Raw genomic sequence first — 16060 nt, 5'->3', positions numbered from 1 at the left:
TGGTATGTGTTACACACGCATTTCCGTAAAGTGTCAGTGAGTTAGCCGTATGCAAATCAGCGTGATGTTCTAGAAAATGTTGTGCCTTGATATTCTCAAATCTTCCCAAACAACAAAAATCCACCAATCATTGATAGTTACTAAAATGTTGTAATCATTTTGATGCTGGAATGGGTTTCCATACCTGAAGTAGAAAAACTGAAAATTCCCCCGATCACGCAACAGATCCTTCCTAATCAACGCACACAAAAATTGAACAGTTAAAAATCAGAGTAGCACAAAATATGGATCGTCAGACAAAAAATAGCACAAAGTTATCAAGTCGATAACGTCGTGTCGGGACGAACGCCAATAAAACAAAAGATGGCTGAATTAAGCCATTAAACATGTACCATAAATTAAACCTGGTACATTTTCGTCCAAAAAAAGTCGCCTCGTTTGCAACCGTCTTTGTGTCCTCTCCCGGAATCTAAAACGTTCGCCTTGGCATATTCATACCCAGCTTTGGAGGATGTGCTCCAAGAAATTACGTTTCCAGGGGAAATTCAATTCGCTCCGATCCATTCGTTCACAAAAAGGCCCCCCTCGCGATATTACCGTAATTGAGAAAATTTTACCCCACATAAATAACTTCCCCTTCCACTATTGGTACTGTTGCCATTTATGTATTGCTTAAATTAACTGTTTTTGCTCCCCACATGACATGTTACACTAAACCAAACCGCTCCCACGACGCAAGAACTGTAATTCAAAATTTACCTCCCCCAAAATCATAGAACTATTGGAAATGTGTTAAAGCAAGGTAATTAGTAAGAATTTAGACCACGATGCCTGCTAACCCGTCTCTGCCTACCAGCCCACCCCTCGGTCTACCGGCTGCTAGCTCACAATCCTTCACTGATTTTAAAGATATGTAAATGCATTTTGTTGTACTTTGGAACAATGTGGGTTATTTAAATGAAGATATTATTTTAAATTCCATACTACCCTTTCGTCAACAGTTATAGGATATAAGTCACCCAAAATAGTTTTTGATTTTCGTTGATAAAATGGTCAGCTGTCAAAAACTACTAAAATACTAAAGCATTTTCAGTATCTCTAAACTACGAAGGCGTAGAAGGGACATCAATTAAAATTTTTTTCCCATCACAATATTAATATTTATTTCGTGTTATATCTCGATATTAATATTTATTTTGTGTTATAACTCGTACTTGTAGTTAAGAGGGATACAACGCCATTGGACGAAATTTGGAGGTGTGGAGGAATTTAGTGGCAATTTATTATTTATTCAATCTTTTTATAGGAAAGAATTTAGAAGAACGATTAGTTGAGCAGTATTTTTTGCTTGGGCTTCAACAGAAAGAAATAATACATTAGATGAAATCTGTTATAACATTAATGCTAGAAGTCTTAAAAGGCTGCTACAAAAATTAAATCTCTACCGAAGAACACATTTTTCAAATCTTGAGTCAATTTGAATGAACCGGGTATCAAATTAAAGCCTGTTTAATTCTACGTCATGTAAGTATAATAAATATTTTTTTAAGTAACATTTAAGTGTGATTTCAGAGCGAGAACGGTTTATTGAGGTTTGCCGCGTCACAGCCAAGTTTAAACTCACTTAAAAATAAAATTGCTCAACCAAATTCCTTCAAATTTTAGTATGTTATAGATTTAACAGTTACGTAAAAAAACAGGATGTAATTGAGTCTTAGATGAATTACGTAATTTCGACAGAAAAACATATTCATTTCGAGATATAGGTAACACAAAGTAAATATTAATTTCGAGATATAACACAAAATAAATATTAATATTAAGATAGTAACACGAAATAAATGTTAATTTCGAGATATAACACAAAATAAATATTAATATTGAGATAGTAACACGAAATAAATTTTAATTTCGAGATATAACACAAAATAAATATTAATATCGAGATAGTAACACGAAATAAATGTTAATTTCGAAATATAACACAAATAAATAATAATATGGAGATAGTAACACGAAATAAATACTAATTTCGAGATATTGCCCAAAATAAATATTAATATCGAGATAGTAACACGAAATAAGAGATAGTAATACGAGATAAATGTTAATTTCGAAATATAACATAAAATAAACATTAATATCGAGATAGTAACACGAAATAAATGTTAATTTCGAAATATAACACAAAATAAATATTATAATCGAGATAGTAACACGAAAGAAATATTAATATTGTGATAGAAAAAAAAATTTTAATTGATGTCCCTTCTACCCCTTCGTACTAAACAGTTAACCATTACTGTATACGATAAATTTACCCCAGACAAGTCGTTTCTAAATATTCCACCCCTACACTCTGAAAAATCGTTTCGAGAATATTCGTACTCGGACAATTCGCCACCAAGAATTCGCCATCTCCATCAAAAATTCGCCACTAGAAAATCTGCACCAAAATTAGGCGAGATATTCAGTGAATGTAGAGAAAAAATGATCAAAGTCGGGGGGCAACCACACTCCCTTTGTCGGTACCCATTTCCGACGTCCCGTTCACCCGCAATTCGCGTTTGAAATTTTGTTTTAGTAGGAAACTCTCTTGGATTAGAAATGTTTACCTATAAAGCCGTTGTTGCTGAAAGTGAATTTTCATTAGGGTAAAAAGTCTATGGAAAGGAGGGTGCAAATATTCTACCGTGTTTAAATTTTCGTTGGTGCGGTGTTCCTTTAGGAGGCGAGCATTTCTTCGAGACCGTTTTTTTGAATATAAATAGGGCATAACTTTCCTAGGGCGCAAGTTTTGCACGAACCCGTTATTCCTGAATGTGAATGTAAGAAGCTTTCATAAAAGGGAGAGCACAAATTCCATCGTGTATTAATTTTTCCTTATGGAATGCACATTCTCGGGGCGAGCTTTCGTACTCGTAGAATTTTTCGGGCCGAGTATTGTCAAGGGGGCGTTTTTTTTAAATGAATTCACCTGAAGGATATGTTTCCTAGGACGCTACGAGTCCATACAACTTCGCCCACCCACCATTTCGCGCACCTGCCTTTTCGAACCATTTTGCCCAACCGAAAGCCCGTGGTCGTGGTCGTGGAGGCCGTGGTGAAGTGGTGGATGGCCGACAGGTACGGCCACGCATGTGTACGTTAACCGATGAATTGAGTTCTAACGAACGAATTTTCGGCGATATGGTCCTATTTTGGGTATTTTGGGTCTATACGAAAATTGGGCAAACTGATCGAGGTGGGCGGTGTGTCCCCAGCAAAGAGGATATGTGGCCCTTTTGGTCGTTGTGTTCCTCATGCAGAGTTGGGCGAAGTGGTCGCGTTGGGCGGGCGATGTGATACATAACAAAAATTGGGAGGGAGGTCCGGACACAACCTATAGATGAAAAGTCGCCTGGGTATTCTAACCGTTCCAGATCTATAAGAATAAGTGTAACTTTTGTCGCTATTGATGGTGATATGAGAATCAGTAGCGTTGTGTAATAGTTTATTGCCTTCATTACAAAGCATTATTACTGTTCACGTTTTTTAAAATATTGTTGAATGATCCCCGTAACTTTTGGGAAGCAGTTTAATAGATGACTCCATCTATTGTTGGAAATTAACAGCGTAATTTTACCGCGCAGCGGCTGTCGATTCCCCCGTTCACCATTAATTGTTCCTTCCTTTTCTGTCGATAATCGTAATGAGTGCACTTCATTAACCAAAAGCTGACGCAATAGTTGAGAACGCATGGAATTTTAATTGCCATCATCCATATTTTATTAATCTCTAGCAATTGGATTCATTAAATTGGAGATTCTGGAATAATTAGTGAACAGATTCGCCTAAGAACTCTAATAGTTTTTTCTTCATTCTCGTAAGTACCGCCATTTGCATTTCATTTAATTAAAGCCCCTTTCTTTAGACTATCATATGACAATTTTCCATCTACGATTGTTGCTTCATCTATAAATTAGCCTTCTTATTTAAGAGGTATGTACATTTTAGTTTATCAAGAAAGAGGGGTACTTTTGATTTTCTTTTAGGGTTTTAATTGTAGGGTCTAGTGTTAGTTCAAAATTGAGTTTTAATTGATCAGCTTAAGTGCAGTACGAGTACGGCTTTTACCCATACCCACCAATTTTCCTCTAGGAGGTGTTTCTTCTGGAGACGAGCTTTCGTCCCGCCACGTATCGTACGTGATATTTTTGTTGCGAAAGTTAGTGAAGTTATTTGCCGCACGTTGTTAGTTACGATAAAAGACAAGATCATTAATCCAATTTGTGCGTCTATCTTGTTTATTTGGGCCAATAATAAGATTCTAATTTAAACGGCAACCAGTAAAAAGTTTAAAGACGATTAATTAGTGCTTTTGTTAGCTGTTGAAACCCTAAGTATACCACGGGAAAATTGGCATTTTCATATTGCGGAACATTGGTAAATTATTCCAGTGAATAAACCAAAATCCATCTATTAAAAGTAGTAAGATGTAGTCCAGTTTGTTCCTGATCCAAACGATCAATCACATTTTAAAAAAAAACTGAGTTGCACTAGGCGTTCCACCATCCAATTTTCCGAATTGCTGCCACCTTTCAAATGAAGAAAATACACTGTACATTGGAGTCAGGAAAAGCACACGATTTAGTTGCTAAGCATGTAGACTAAAAAATTGTTTTTTGAGATGGGACGGCGTATATCTCGCATCCGAGACTCTCGTCCATCACACTCACGGGGACGAACGGGGCTAACTTTTTAGATCGATTTTTAAAGTGTCCCCCAAGTGAAATTGTAGAGATGGCTCATGATACAATGATACAATTAAAGCTCAAGTTAAATTAACAGATGGAAACTCCTCTTAGTATTTGAAGTATACCGTCATCCTTCTAAGCGAGATATTCATTCGTTACATCAGCGCATACAGTTTTTTCAGTTTCTTGAAATAGTACTTTAATATTCTTCCCCAAGATCGCTTCAGGAAGGGTTAAGTGGAAATTGGAAACTGAAAACTTTTCTCGATGGAAATTCTAACAGAAAGACTATAACGTTTATGTAAATTGTACATGCTCTCTAATAACTTACACTGCAGAAAGTGAAGACATTCACGATGAAAATTAAAATTGAGAGGCTGTCATCGCTATCTCTACGTACGAATCTAACAAAAAATGTATCAAATGACTTAGATATTATCTTTATACCTGTAAATCATAGTCAAACACACGGCTACCAACAAAGCAGTGGACCCTTCTAAGTTCTAATGGATTAAGTAGTGTGGAAAGGCTAAAATCACATAAAAATACAACAGTACACAAAGGTGTTTTGTTACAAATATACCTGGAACGAATTTATAAACGTACGATTCAATGACAATCCTAAAAATAAGCGAAGCGACACAATCAAAAATCGTTTACTCCCTTCAACGTCTATGGTAATGGATCCATTAGCAATGTTTTACACTTCAGGAGGCGTCAATCGCCACTAGTCATTTTAGAAGCTATTTGCGACTTTTAGCACTATTAATCAAAACGATGGGCGAAGGGTCCGAGGCATATTTTAAAAGCATCTCCCTGTAAAGTTTACGCATCTGCAATAATTAAAGCGTTGTTCCCACTTTTTCACTTGGAATGTACCGAAAACGTGGATCGGAAATGTTTCTGATTTGGCGCTTCAATAAAAAGCTCGATCATTTATTCAGTTTTCAATTCGTAAGGGGAGAAAGTGCGCCCTAAAATATGTATTATTTGAGCGGCCCGAGTGGGTAGTTTGTGATAAAAAATTGTTAGAGGGTAGATGAAAGGCCCCTGTAAGTCATCAATTATTTTGTTATACCTCAGTATAGGAAAAATTGTGTTAAGATAACAACTCTTCTAAAATCTTACATTCCTGCAACCCTCCCAAAGAATATATGCTTTCCAGATTCGAATCTACAGGACAATTTAGGAATTTTTTGGGTACACGTGACTTTAGTGAGTGAATCCGCTACACTCTATAGCACGGCAAGCTATCATAATGCAGTCAATAGCATTTGCATAGAAAGTTCTAAAGCAAGGACCTAAGCGCCTGCGGTTGTTTTTAAATTGTTAAAGAGGACTCGTGGGGTTGTCGGCTTTTGTAACGCTGCAGAATTCTGAAACAAAGGAATAATGTACATAACTACGTAGCAATGGTGGAAAGACACGTCACAATAAGTACAAACATTCTCCTGCAATCTTAAGCAAAGGAACAAATGATAAAAAAATATTAAATTATAAACTAAATCATTTTTTATTCAACGAAGTGGAACAATTTTCGAGTTAAACGATCTCAGACAGAACACTATTTTTCAATTTTGATCGAATTTTGTTGTTTTGCAAGAAAGCGAAAAATTTCGTATTCTTACCACAAAGCACCTGTCCAAGTACAAACATTAAATGGTATGCTCGTGGATATTTCGCAATGTTTTTTTTAAAAAGTTCAAGCTAATGACGTCCATGTCTGTTGTATACAAAGGGATTGGCGTTTTATATACAGTGATATTCATGAAGAAGTAGACATTGGGATTTAAATCCCTATGTCTACTTTTAAAAAACAAAATCCTTCTGAAGGGCCCCTAATATTATTGAGGATTAAGCTACCTATCACTCTTTTGAGAAGTAGTATATGAATTCGTCACAGAAAACAACGGCTTTCATATTCGGAGTGCATGCTTGAGCCTTTTAGAAGTCAATTAGTCGCTGGCAAGTCGGGAGCTATTGTTAATAAATAATAGCTCTATTAGTGCCGTGCTTCTAATTAGTCGATATTTTATTACTACATCGGTATCGCATTTAATAATTTAACGATCGCGTGCTTCAAAAGAAATCGGCTTGTGTGGAAAAGTTTATGGAAAAAAATTTCTACGTACGTGCCTAACTTATTAAGATTGTAAATTGAGGATCGTAAAAGATATACATTGTCTACTGATGCATGGCCACGGCCGTAAAACTTGAACAAGAATATAAGCGATGGTTTATGTTGGTCATGATCTGTCCATTTTGTGTCGGATGTTAACGTAGCGAACTCTTAACCATTTGACCGTGACCCCTGGACGAGCGTCCTCTTCCCTGGAGATAATTGCACAAAAGATTTGGTCTCGCTGAAACGTTACGTAGAAGAGCAACGAAAATTAAATCACCGTCTAAAGTACTCTACGTTCAATTTTAAAAGATGCAATTAACACTTTTTGTGTCTGAAGGTAGTCCTATACGCTTAAAACAACCTAAATGGTATTTCAACTTTTTCACAGCAAAATGTGTTTCCTGAATTAACGTTTAATAATGTTCATTGTTAAGGAAAGTCGATCCAAAATATTCATACTATTTATTGAAGTAATCACCCCTTTGCGCTTCACCTTCCTAATGCAATATTCCTATAAAACTGAGTACGACTCACCTTCTAAACAAGTTCTAATATAATATAAGGAGTCGAGGAGGCTATGGTTGGTAGAAATTATTTCCTTCCGTTGAGATGTTTCATTAAAGTACCATGAAGGATAAAAGCCTCCCCCCCCAACTCCACCCCCTACCCCAACCCCCCTTTCGATAAGGAGTCGGAAAGTAAGACGGTAGTTGGTAAGAAACAGTTCCTTTTCTTGACACCTTTAATTGGAATACCATGAAGGATAAAATTAATTTCTACCCCCACTTTCCTCCTCCCGGCCACCTACTACACGGAAAGGAGTTGCGCAGGAATGTTATAGTTTATACAAACCAATTCATTTCGGTGAAACCTTTCATTAGAATACCATGAAGGGTAGAAAGTGTCCCCCCCCCCCCCAATTTTCAAAAATGTTACTTGGAACCACTAAAGACATCCGTATACAAATTCTGATACCAGTTGGTTGTCGCATATAAAAGTTATGCACGTTTTACTTTCAAAAACAGCATCTGGAAAAATAATTCATGGTGGGCCCCTCCTTGAGACAGCGAAATTTGATGGCCGTCTAGTACACCTTCCAGATATAGGCTACATATTTAACAAATTCCAGGACTCTAGGATCATTGCTCTAAAAGTAGTTCAAAACCGCAGAAGTGGATCCGGACGGACGGACGGACAATACGTAAACAATAGCACATTTTTTAATTCTTAAAAAATTTGCTAAAAATATAAGAAGTTAAAAATTCTGTAAAAGTTCCACGAAGGTTCCAAGAAATTTCCAAGGAAGGATGGGCATATTGTAAACCATTTTTACATGATAAACGCGCTTTTTAAAATAAAGTTTGAAAAAATTTATTTATTTATTTATTTATTTATTTTGCCTTTATTTTTGAGTAGGCGGGGTTTCATTTACAAATATCCATGCCCGAACCCGGATTCGAACCAGGGACCCTAGCACCACAGTCCAGCTTCAACTGAACTGCGCCACACGAGCCGGCAATTTCTCGAAAAATTTCCAAATATCTGAAAAATAGTGGTACTAGAAGATATGAATGAAGATTTCTCAATCTGTTTTCGAAAACCAAAGACTATTTAAAGTGGAGAGCGAAAGAGTTCCTCTACACCAGTGGCGTAACTAGGTAGGTGCCGAAGGTGGCACCGCACTGAGAGAGCAAAGGCGCAGCAGTACCGAAAGTGCTAACGCACGGCTGGGCGCTGGCCTCGGATGCGCTCTAGGACACCACGTCCCGGTTATCAGTACGGGGTATAGACCAGTCACTAAAGAAAAAACGGCAGTTAAATTCGAATAGTCTGCTAAAGTCGACTACAGGGTGCAAAACAAATTTGGGAGCCTTTAGGATGAATCTCATAAACGGGCGATATATATTTGACGCAGTTTCGATGCTATACATTTTCGTAATGTGTATAAACAAAAAAATTCTTGGGCTCGATCTATTATAGTTTCAGAAAGTAATAAATGAACGAAATGGGTATTTAACTGATAAAGAAAGCGCTCGGTAGGTAGTCAAGCATACCCGTTGACAATTGTGCAACTTAAACGAGCACATTTGTGCTCTTAGGAATAAAGTAATATCTTTTCATTTATATTGAATAATTAAATTGAATACGTATTTAATATCGCTTTTGTTTATAAGTCACAAAATTTATTGGTCTAATTAATGGGGGCGCAAATGCCGCCATTGGGGGCGTGGTCCGAAAACCGACTTAATTACATTTAACGTTGTCGAAATGATTAATTAAAATTTAGCCTTTGTGAAACTATACGTTCGGCCGTCAATTATTTATAATTGGAATTAAGTTTGCTAATTACGTAAGCTGCTAGTAAATTCTATTAACTTAACTGAAATGATTAATTAATTCCTCCTCTTATAATTGACCCATATTTTAATTTTATGACTTCATGAAGATGAATTGAAACGTACCAAAGCTGATTTAGGTGGGTTTTGGAATGTTTACTGCGACTGAAAGACCACAGGAAATTTCGCCATAATACTAGTTCGCGGTTGCGTGGCCCATCGGTGCCGAGTACTGCCATTTCTGTGGTGACTCGTAGGTAGATCGGTAATAGTACATTGAAATACAAGTGCAGAAACGGTATTATTGAAAAACGAGTATAAATGTAGGAACACGAGCGCCAGCGAGTGTTCCTATTATACGAGTTTTTCAATGACCGTTTCGGCATGCGTGTTTCATACTATTTTTTCTACGAAAGTGAAAAATTCTTCTCTAGAAATTAGAAATTTCAACTAACCAAATAACGACAAAAAATCGTATAGTCTGATCGTAGTTGGATGTTTCAATTGTAAATGATCCAGTAAGCCGGTTGCCATGACAAAACATAATTGTTTGAAAAATCGTAAATTTAAGTCAAACAATTTGTGGCGTAGTGAAAAAGTGTTAAGATAGATTTTGACGAAACTGAAGATGAAGAAGGTATGTGCACCCCGCCGGACGTTGCGGAAATGGCTAATGCGGTTTCGCATGAATTGCTACCCCAAAAGTCTAAGCAGCGTTTCGGAAAGGAGCGTTTTCATACGAGAACAAATCGCTAAGTTTTTGAGAGAAGCGCCTGATGAAACATTTGTAATGATGAAGGTTTGTGAATTTCTTATTGTATTTTTAAATCATAAATAAGCATAATTTAATTACAGGTTGCTCTCGTCCTTGGAGTGGCTGGAGCTTGCCGTCGGAGCGAACGTTGTAAAATGACTGTAACGGATTTCACAGAACAAGTCACAAGATGCAATTTTATTGATACTTAACGATTCCTGACTCCAAGAATCATGTCCCAAGAACGTTTTCTGTAGCAGAAGGCAAAGAAAATTCTACCATTGTCTGTCTTATATAACGAAACTGTGAATAAAGCAATACAATTACAAAGAGTTACTTCGCATATGTTTATTAGCGTGTAGAAAATGCGTGCAGAAAATATTTTTTTGTACTCATTGAATGGAAAGATAATGTTTCCAAGCATCCTCGATGCACGGGAAAACGACTTTCCCGCATCGCGGTGTTTTTTAGTTTCCGCTGGAGAGAAGGGGTTATGCGCGTTCTTCGGTTGGTAGTACTTATTGAAGTCAACAAACGTCATGTCATGGTTAACTGTCATCTGCTATAAAATCAATTAAACCGTTGGTTGAGGGTATTTAGTGCGATTAATCGGAAACAGACGTACACTAAGTTTTACGTAAATATATAAACAAGAACTTATAACGCAGTCAAATTATTTTTCAGAATTGGAACTCAAGAAAAAGTAAAATTTATTGTTAAAACGTCTTAAAATGTGACCAGTGATATTCTGCAACTATTCGCATATGCAGTTTAAGAAAGCACATATTAACACACACAAAGCTTCCAAGGATTTTAAATGTAACGAGTGTATTTACGCAACTCAAGATAAATCAAATTTGAGAACACATTTCTTCACACATGTCTTCTGGGAATATTAAATACGATCAGTACACTTACGCGACCAATAAGAGCACTCTTTTCAAAGCATATTTGTTAACATTGACGACTTCCAAGGATATTCAGTGCAAACGATGCAATGCCGTGACCAGTAGTAGCACTCATTGCAAAGGCAAAATATGTATTAACCAAAGATGTGGAAGTTTTAAATGTAACCAGTGCAATTAAAAGTGGGTAGTTACAAAATTATGTTACCAACCAAACATATGATTGTGTTACCAACTCATGATTAAAAAAAAGCTAATTTACAAAACTTTATTAATTTTGACCTCTTTTTACGCAATTCGTTACAAAAAATATTGTACCTAACTCTTTCGGAAAGAATTTTCCCGCATTCGCACTAAATGCAGCACTCCCTACGGTCGTGCTGCAAACAAAGTGCTCATGCGGGAAAATTAACTTACCGAACTTGTTAGGTAAATAACTATTGCCGCACTAGTGTTTCAAAGACCTGTTTTCACAATCAATTTACCTACAAAAACAATCGTGTTTCTACACTTTCGTAGAAAAAAACATTTTCTTATAGAATTTGGCCCGTAGAATCCATAATTTCAAACAGTTTGAAGATTGGGCCAAAACGATGAGAGCGCAGCTTCCCTGGTTGCAAACGGTTAAAAGCAGATCTCCGAACTCTGCAAAGGCAATTTCGCTTCACGAAACGACCAGCTCTCCGTCTACACAACCAGTTCGCCCTCGCCCCACGCTCCACCAGCCAGAAGACTCGCATCCGCGCTCACTATCATTTTGTACATGTTGTAAATATATTCCATAAAACACAAAAGGATTTTATTGAGCATCGCCCGCTCAACTTCCCTGATCATATTCTTTTTTACACTCTTATGAGAAATAACGATACACTGTAAAAATGAAAATTTTACCATGCTCCAGGACAGTAAATTTTTTTAGAAACAATTCGTTTTTACCAAAAAAATTTGCGGAAGAAGCCCGAAATTGTGCAAAATCTTACTTAAAAGTTCACTCCATTTCGTCGAAATCGGAGGTTATGTTATCGTAACTCTTTTGTTTCCACCTTCAGCTATTTTAGCTGTCTCCTTAATTTTTTTCGTTCGGGTAACGGCTGCCCATCACCCGGGAACACTCTCTCCGGTGTTAAAAATTAAATTAACAATTAGTATCATTAACTTTAATTTAAATATTATTTACAAATAAGTACATGATATGGAAAATATATGTATGCTTACTTCGCCCCCACGATCCTCTTGGCTGTGTATCCAGGTAACGAATAGAAAAATAATAGAAGTAGTAACGTTAGTGCCAATATTACTAGAAACTTAAGTATTTTCCACTTCAAGTTTTGCCATAGGATGTATCTGAGCGATTTTAACGGATTCATAAACCAAACAAATGACGTATCTGGTCGACTGAAACACACAAATTAGACAATGTTAACCAAGGTTGCGTCTTTACTTTGGCTTGTCTAATGGTTCGGGTTCGTTTCTGCCTAATCCAACTGGATTCTTTTCAGCTTCCTCCTGAGTTAAGAGGTGTAGTTCCGCTTCCACCTTGCCGGTTAATTCTAAGACTTCGTTGTCCTTTTTAATGTAAAATGGCCACCAACCCTTGATTCGTTTCTGTTTAAAAATGTTAACCATGGGCACCGATCCGTCGTTTCTTGTTATCATTTCCATGGTACACAGTTTTGCCGATTTCGCACCGCGGGGAAATTTATTTAAATCTAGCGTGAGGGCGCCTGTAAGTATAATTTTTGGAGTGAGTCTCGTACCGTTCGCATGGCAAGTTTTACCTAGGAAGTCGTCCGCTGAAAAATGATCCGCGTCCCACACTTGCAAGTCGAGTCGGGCGGGAATTTTAGTTTCGGATTCGTCCCAAGAGAATACGGACTCTTTCTTTGTTATGACAATTCGTCTTTCCGCACTCAAATAGTCGAAATTGTAGACGAATCGCCAATTAAAGTTACCCTCGCCTGTTAGCGATCGGTAGTGGATGTCGGTTGACTGGTTGTCTTCTGTGCCTTTGACCCAACTAAAATTTTTAACTGAGATTATAACTTCATGTTTATTATACGAACCCTTTAACGTAAATGTCCGACATCTTTTCACCGGTGAAAAATGCGTCGTCTTCTAACACAACTTCGTCTGTGTTCCAAATAATGACCCGTAATTCGTAGCCTTTCGGTTTGCGTGGTGATATATTAGTAGGGGGTCCAGGTAAGGGCATGTCCATGGGGAACATGTCCACCCACATTTCAATTTTTCCTTGTTCCATGCCTGGCTTTTCTGGGTTGTACAGTGAACGAGTCTCTATATGCTCGGGTGTCAGGTAGCATCCGATGGGGAACTCCTGCCATTTATGCAAAATAGTGAGAGCCATCCTTTCTTCCATTATTTTTAAGTCATCTACCTCGTCAACATTTACTGGAACGGTAATTCGACCAACTTTTACGTGACCTGGAGTGTATACAGGCGGATCGATCTTGGCTTCCTTGCATAGTTTCGCTAAAATTTGTGTGGGTTTCATTGGATCTCTCCACGCATTGTAACCGTCTCTACAAAAATTCATTCGGTCGTTTAACGTCGCACGAAGATGCACTTACTCCTCATATTTTAAGGCAATCCCGCAGGTGGCTCTGTGACGGCTGTAGAATCTGTTCTCCAAGTCAATTTTTGTCTCGCCAATCATATCATCTGCACTCACCAGATCCCAATCAAATATTTGTACAGTCAAGAGGGAATCTTGCGGAAACGTTGCCTCGAATTCGAAGCATCTGGAAGAATAGCTGTGCCGTGAGTCATTCGAGCTTACACTTACTTTCCGAAGACCGGGTTTAATTGCTTAGATACGTAATTCTCCTTGTCTGTCACTCTTTTGGCGCCGAGCTGTAGTACTATATAGGGATCAGCTTTTCCGTTTAGATCCATTGGATGCAACTCCAGCGCTTTAACAACGTAAACGCGTACTAAAACTCGGATTTGCTCATTGGAAGGAAGCCCTTGGAGTAATCCATAGTTCAGGTCGAAACCTGTCAGGTGGAAATCCTCAAAATCATTGGGCAAGGGCCACTTGTAGATCGTTATTGCTCCCTTGAAAAATAAATGCACCCCAAGAACCATAGACGGGTAGCACTTACTTTAAACGATCCCACGATGCGGTTGTCGTCCTCGGACTCGTCCGCGCTTTTCTTACCGCGATACAATTCGAAGGTATGCAACCAATCCTTAAACCCATTAAATTCGGGTATTTTTTCTAGTTCCATATCAAATATCTGCAATCCAAGTTATTACTCTGTTGGCAGGTCAAGGTGATGCGCTTACCCTGGAGAAAGCCGACTTACGTTTAGGTTTTCCCGTAGCTTTCGGACTTAGCTTTGTGACAAACCGCGTGGCCGTTCCAACGGCTTTAAATCCAAACTTCTTGCGGTCCGTTGATTTGCTGCTTATCACTTCGACATCCTCGAGATCTGAAGGACTGATATCGTGCCGCAACAAACTTTGATTCTTGCTTGCTGGAGTTCTGGTGTCCTTAACGACATCGCCGGATGAGTAATACTTGGTCCACCAATCCCTATCTTCTTCTTCGTGCTCCAGCTCATCCTCCTCGCTTTTCTTCTTCTGAGTTTCCGGTTTAGGTTTCTTGGTTGTCTCTCTACTTCCATAGGAAATTGCGCCATTGGGTTCTTTCGGTAGGAGAGGGCTCTTTTCTTTGTTTTCGTCGTCTGTCGAAGTGTTGAGTGTCGCGTGCGTTTCGTTCGTCTGGTTCGCCGCGTTAATCGAGCGCTTACGTTCTTCTGCCTCTCTTTCTCTTCGCGTGCGAGGTACGTAGATGTACTTTTGAATGGAGTTAATCGTGTGTGTTCCTACGAGCGTGTATCGGCCGAAGCTTCGACAATCGACCGCGCGTATTGTTAAGGGCGGGCGGTAAAGTTCTTGCTCCGGCAGCTCTAAGTCCAGAAATTTGATTGGGCTGCTGAAGTTGGGGTTCTTTTTGGCATTCGGAATAATCGGCGAGTACAAAGTGTGACCTGCGCAATCGATATCGACCCTCGGCTTGTCGACGGTCATCAAATGCACACGTTTCAGGTCTCTCAGACCCCAGAAAAGTACTTCGATGCGGTATGTACAAAGCGTTGGTCTGATACCTTTCGGTACGGGAAGTATTGGTCCAAGATCTTTCATGTCGGTATCTTTAGAATCCGAAGCTTGCTTGGTTTCGGGAGTAGGTGGAAGTGCCTCTTCCTTTGAATCGCCATCGGGGTACTCCAAGAGTTCAAAGGTCGCCAGCAATTCGCCGGCGCGATCCGCGCTTCTTTTAACATCAAACCACTCTAATGAGGGTGGAAATTTCGGCTTCCAGTACGCATCGCCGCGTAACTTTACGTGGGGTTTCGCCATGGTGCGACCGATAAACTCCGACTTCCCCACTTTGTCTTGATCGAAAATTTCGATAATGACGAAGGGTGGATCCTGCTGTATGTCTTCGCTTGTTCCGTATATGAGGATTTCGTCGAATATGAGCAACTCGTCCCAGGTCGGGCTAACTGTTTCATCTATAACTTGGGTTGTCTTGCTAAACTCGCCTGCTATGACTGTAGCAAATGGATCTGAGAGACCGGATGCGTCGGAGCCGATTAGAGAGCGCGCTTGGTAAATATGCGCTCGCAATTGGAAGACCTGGGGGAACGAGCACGTAAAGCAAATGACCGGATACTGGGCGTACTTACGTGTTTTTCGGTGTAGTGGATCGTTAGTGGAGGTAAAGCATGTGGCCTATCCGCATTGCGTATTTCCTGCGTTATTTCGTATCCGTTAGGGACTCCGTTTAAGAAATTCTTCTTTTGCTTTAACAGCCCCAACCAAAGGGATATTTGCAATTTTGCTTGAATAGCCCAACCAGTGGGACCAACCGCCTTTTTTCCTGGTAACTAAAAATCGCACTTTAAAATGTGTCCATAAAGATCGTAAGGTACCTTTAAGAATATTGTCTGCACTTTCCCGCAAGATTTTCCTCGTTCTTCGTCGACGATCGCGTATAGTATGTCTCTAGCAATGATTCGGTGATATGCTTGCCTTTTTCCTCCACTTACCAACCACAGAAATATGTCAGGTACGGCGTGCTGGGGCTGAAATTTTCAAATTGTAAATAGCAAGCTGTGGATTAATTGTAAACGCACGTCATCGACCAAGGATTGCAGCGTCGCTAGGTACGAATGCGC

The 16060-nt window shown here is 38.8% G+C and overlaps 1 protein-coding gene across 1 annotated transcript; it reads right to left on the bottom strand.

Annotated features, from left to right (window-relative positions):
• Window positions 1-11991: 11991 nt before the first annotated feature.
• On the bottom strand, window positions 11992-16057 carry LOC116179484 (otoferlin-like; the record flags this gene model as incomplete). Its single annotated transcript, XM_031499279.1, has 11 exons — window positions 11992-12251; window positions 12298-12580; window positions 12635-12873; window positions 12920-13396; window positions 13445-13615; window positions 13660-13931; window positions 13979-14113; window positions 14163-15518; window positions 15569-15769; window positions 15815-15967; window positions 16019-16057. Coding segments are annotated over 11 exons (3510 nt in total), but the record flags the coding sequence as incomplete, so codon positions are not given.
• Between the last annotated feature and the right edge of the window lie 3 nt (window positions 16058-16060).

This window comes from Photinus pyralis, unplaced genomic scaffold (assembly GCF_008802855.1).
Source record: "Photinus pyralis isolate 1611_PpyrPB1 unplaced genomic scaffold, Ppyr1.3 Ppyr1.4_LG8, whole genome shotgun sequence".
NCBI lineage: Eukaryota > Metazoa > Arthropoda > Insecta > Coleoptera > Lampyridae > Photinus > Photinus pyralis.
Note: the sequence above shows the minus strand (reverse complement) of the source record. Positions and strands in the feature narration are given on the sequence as shown.